Here is a 4,716-nt window from a genome sequence, read left to right as displayed (position 1 = left end):
ACGGGACCTGCCCTGCTCTCCGTGCATAAATTCACAGAGAAACCTGAATGGATAACAACAGAAAACAGAATTGGAACAGTGGGAATCAGCAATTTTGCACAGGAAGCTTTGAGAGATGTTGTTGACTGTAGTCTGCCTGAATTGGGACAGAATTGAACAAATAATTTGGTGAGTTTGGTGCCTTGGAAAGCTGCTAGTGAACTCTGTTCCCCTTTACAGGAGAAGTCACTGAAATTAATGATGCTCTTGCTTCCAGGACTTGTCAACAAATCGTGTTATGAAGATGGTTGGCTGATCAAGATGACGCTGAGTAACCCTTCAGAACTACGTGAGCTGGTGAGTAAAGAGGCTATGGGAAATACGTAAAGTCTATCGACGAGTGAGACCAGAGCCCTAAATAAAGCAGTGTGAAAAAAAAAAAAAAGACATATGGCTAACTAACAAGTATACTAACGATTAGGAAGATGCAAATTAAAACCACAATGAGATACCATCATACATCCATCAGAATGGTTGTAATCAAAAGAACAGATGATACTAAATGTTGACAAGCACCAAGAGCAACTGGAACTCTCATACATTGTTGGAGGGAATGTAAAATGGTGCAGCCCCTTTGGAAAATAATTGGCAGGTTCTTAAACTTACCAGAAAACCCAGAATTCCATACGAAGACATCCATCCAAGAGAAGTGAAAAGATAAGTTTACACGAAGACTTACATGTGAATATTCAGAAAAGCATTATTCACAACAGCCAAAAATCCAAATGCCCGTCAACTGGTGAGTCAATAATTAGATATTATATGCTTTCATTTATGTGAAATATCCAGAAAAAACAAATTTACATAGAAAGAAAGCAGATTAGCGATTGCCCGATACTGGGTATGGGAGCACAGATTGGCTGCAAACAAACATTTGGAGATGTTTTAAGCTGGGTTGTGGTGATAATTGCCCAACCATAAAAATATACTAAGGTCGGGCTCGGTGGCTCAGCCTATAATCCCAGCACTTTGGGAGGCCAAGGTGAGTGGATTGCCTGAGCCTGTGGGTTCGAGACTTGCCTGGGCAACTTGGCGAGACCTCATCTCTACAATAAATAAAAAATTAGCCAGGCATGGTAGCGCACACCTGTAGTTCCGGCTACTTGGAAGGCTGAGGCGGAAGGATCGCCGGAGCCCAGCAGGTCGAGGCTGCTGTGGCTGCGAGCGTGCCACTGCACTCCAGTCTGGGTGACAGAGTGAGACTCTAACTCAAAAAAAAAAAAAAAAATGTACTAAAAGGTATTGCCATTTGCCTACAATGGGTAATTTTTATATAGTAATATGTAAATTATATCTTAATAAATTTATTTATAAAGGAAAGGATGGACGTTCTGGGCTTGCAGAATTTTTAAACATAAATCTTCAATATGCATTTTAATAAAATTCAGAGTGACTCTCCTGTACTGAGAAAAGGCTTAGGGTAACCTTAGCCAGCACTCAAGCATGTTCTAAATCAGGATGCAATTAATTTAACAAAGAAAATTCAGATAAGAAAAGCAGGAATTTGCCAGGCTCTGTGGCTCAGCCTGTAATCCCATGCCCTTGGGAGGCTGAGGTGAGTGGATTGCCTGAGCCCGCGGGTTCGAGACCTGCCTGGGCAGCAAGACCTCATCTCTACAGTAAATCAAAAAATCAGCCAGGTGTGGTAACGCATGCCTGTAATTCCGGCTACTTGGAAGGCTGAGGTGGAAGGATCGCTAGAGCCCAGCAGGTGAGGCTGCGGTGGCCGGGAGCGGCCACTGCACTCCAGTCTGGACAACTGAGTGAAACTCTAACTCAAAAAAAAAAAAAAAAGAAAAGAGGAATTTGTTTAAGCCAGAAGCTTCTCAGAGTGATGATAAGGGAAATCTCTTCTGAGATTTATGAACAGGTGAACTGAGCACAAAGTCTTCCTTTACACAAAAAAGTCGGTTTAACTGTTAAAGCCAAGCAAATCTCTTTCCTTCCATCCCCCTCCACCAGCATTTCCATATCTTTCATATGCTTCTGTTTGTTTTGATTTGCCAGTTGGGAGATTTAGCAATTTGGGAAATGCAAAAATTTCCCAAGTTTATTTGATCATGGAACTTCTCACCCTCTGAGGAAGGGATTTGGATTCCATGAAAAAGCCATCTTAGGACACTGTTATTTTGAGGTTGTTACTTATAATAACTTCTGTGCATAACTATTTCCCCTGAACAAATGTCCAGGTAAACCATTCAGTGAAAGCATGAATTTTATAAGGCAGTGTATTTATTTCAAATTTATTTCAAATTCACTGCCCTATAAAAGTTCTCTCTACACTATAAAAAGGAGCTCAGGAATAGGTTCCTAAACTATGTTGTGTGATTTACACACACGAGTGGGCCAGCCCAGTGCAAGACTAACACGGACCTCAGGATACAACACTCACCTGTCCACAATGATGCCATGTGGTATGAGGACGTATTCCAAATCTCCATAATAGTGCTGTGGATATGTGAATAAATTCAAGTCATACCCTGGCCAATCATCCATAATCTGTAAAACAAATTATCTTGGTTATGGTATTTTTCACTGGAAATTTATTTTAAAGGCATAAACAACAACAATAGAAAACAGCATCAGAATTTTTCAACCTATGAAACGTTATTTGTTGACTACAACCTGATAAAAGACTTAGCACTAAAGTAAACTGAGCATTCTATTCCTTTTGGCCTCATACGATAAAAATATAAAGTCAACATCTTATAGTTAACATCTGATAGTATATTGCTTATAAGGGTACATAGGTGTAAAGATATAATTTATAGCCAACTTATGATCATTACCATGACTATATTATAATAAATAACATATTTATAATTTTATACATACAGTATCATTATAATATATATACCATTATTAGAATATATTATTACATATACCATTACATTTCATTGTAAATGCCTTATCTGCCCGGGAAAGATTATCCATTAAAAGCACTTACGGCCAGGCACGGTAGTCCACACCTGGAATTCCAGCACTTTGGGAGGCTGAGCTGGGACCACCACACTCTAGCGTGGGCAACAGACTAAGTCCCCGATTTATTAAAAAAAAAAAAAGGACTTATCACCTGGAATTGGAGTAGACTTAAACTTTTGAGTGGCCCAGTCATTATAGTAAAGACTTTAAGAGGATGTACCATGGTGGAAACTTAAGCCAGTCCTATTAGAAACTGATGGTCCAAAACTCTGGCCTATTTATGTAGTGGATAGACTGATAGCAGGTCTTCCTGTATCTTAGGACTCAATGTGCAAGTGTTATGGTTGGAATAGTAAAAAGATGGGAGGGAAAATGAAGGTGAAGTGGAGCTAGTTTTAATTTCAGATCAAGATGAAATGGTCTCAGTACACACAAACCATACTGCAGTTGCATGCCAATTTCCCATTCTTTTTTTTTTTTTGAGAAAGGGTCTCACTCTGTCACTCAGGCTGGAGTTCAGTGGCACGATTACAGCTCACCACTGCTAGGATCTCCTGAGCTCAAGCAAGACTCCCACCTCAGCTTCCCAAGTCGCTGGGACTACAGGCGTGCATCCCCACACCTAGCTAATTTTTCTATTTTTTGAAGAGACAAGGTCTCACTTTATTGTCCAGGCTGGTCTCAAACTCCTAGTCTCAAGTGATCCTCCCACCTCAGCCTCCCAAAGTGCTGGGATTATAGGCGTGAGCCACCACACCCAGCTCAGCTTCCCGTTCTTGACTCTCTTGCACACTTTCATCTGACCCTCTTTTCAGCTTTGAGCTTTCAAGGTTTCTAATAATGCAGAATCACCCTGATTTGCCAACCCAAATCCCCATTTCATTGCTTCTCTGCCTTCAGAATGGCTTACGGTAAAGTCACGAGCCTTCCCAGCTCTGGGTTTCGTTCATTTGTCTGTCTTACACCCTGCACATTCTCCTTCTGTCCTCCTCTACCTCTGTGTCACAATCTTAGCCTCCTCCTCGAAGCTCAAGTCAGATCCACTTCTTTCTGGAGGCCTTGATGGCTGTTCCCATCCTCGGATCATCTTTCCCAAGTTCTTGGTGTCCCTTGTTCTTCTCTGTTCTTCCAAAGGCTCCAGCTGGGGCTCCTTGAGAAGACTCCTGTCTTGTCCTCTCACTCACTCAGCCTGATCTTTTGCTGCTGTCGCCCATTCATGTTCCACTTAACGCAGTGACATCCTCCTGCTTTCCACCCTCTCACCACGCAGGACTTAAAACCAGTTCCCCTAGGGATTTTGGCAGGGAAGCTCACGGTCCAGCCCTACCTGCTCTCATCACAGTTCTGGGTTCTAGAATGCCAGCCAAACCAAACTCAAGATACTTCTCCCCAAATGTATCCCTGTCTCAGTAAAGGGCATCCCATTCTTCCAGTTGCTCAGCCCCAAAGCCTGGAGCTGCCACTCACTCCTTTCCTTCACCCCCCTTATGCAACCCATTAGCTAATCCTATCTTCGATACCCTCAAAAGGCAGCCAGGACCACCCCTCAACACCTCCACTGCCATCCCCCACCCCTACCCTGGCCCATGCCACCATTATCTCTCTCTGGGCTGCTGCAGGAACTGCTACACCTGTCTCCCTTCTGCCTTCTCTGAGTCCTCCACATGGCAGCTAGTATGCTCCTTTAAAAATGCACCGCAAGCCGGGCTCGGTGGCTCAGCCTGTAATCCCGCGCCTTTGGGAGGCTGAGGTGAG

The 4,716-nt window shown here is 42.9% G+C and overlaps 1 protein-coding gene across 2 annotated transcripts in view; it reads right to left on the bottom strand.

Annotated features, from left to right (window-relative positions):
* The window catches only part of PRTFDC1 (phosphoribosyl transferase domain containing 1), a 100,002-nt gene that overhangs the window by 85,387 nt on the left and 9,899 nt on the right, over positions 1-4,716 (bottom strand). For both annotated transcript variants that reach the window (XM_008070295.2, XM_008070296.2), the window contains exon 2: positions 2,432-2,538. In XM_008070295.2, the coding sequence (XP_008068486.1) occupies positions 2,432-2,538 (107 nt within the window). The remainder of the gene's footprint in view (positions 1-2,431; positions 2,539-4,716) is intronic.

This window comes from Carlito syrichta, unplaced genomic scaffold, assembly GCF_000164805.1.
Source record: "Carlito syrichta isolate Samal-C Ts95f unplaced genomic scaffold, Tarsius_syrichta-2.0.1 Scaffold313342, whole genome shotgun sequence".
NCBI classification, from domain to species: Eukaryota; Metazoa; Chordata; class Mammalia; order Primates; family Tarsiidae; genus Carlito; species Carlito syrichta.
The sequence above is the reverse complement of the archived record's forward strand: the minus strand, read 5'-3'. Positions and strand labels throughout refer to the sequence as shown.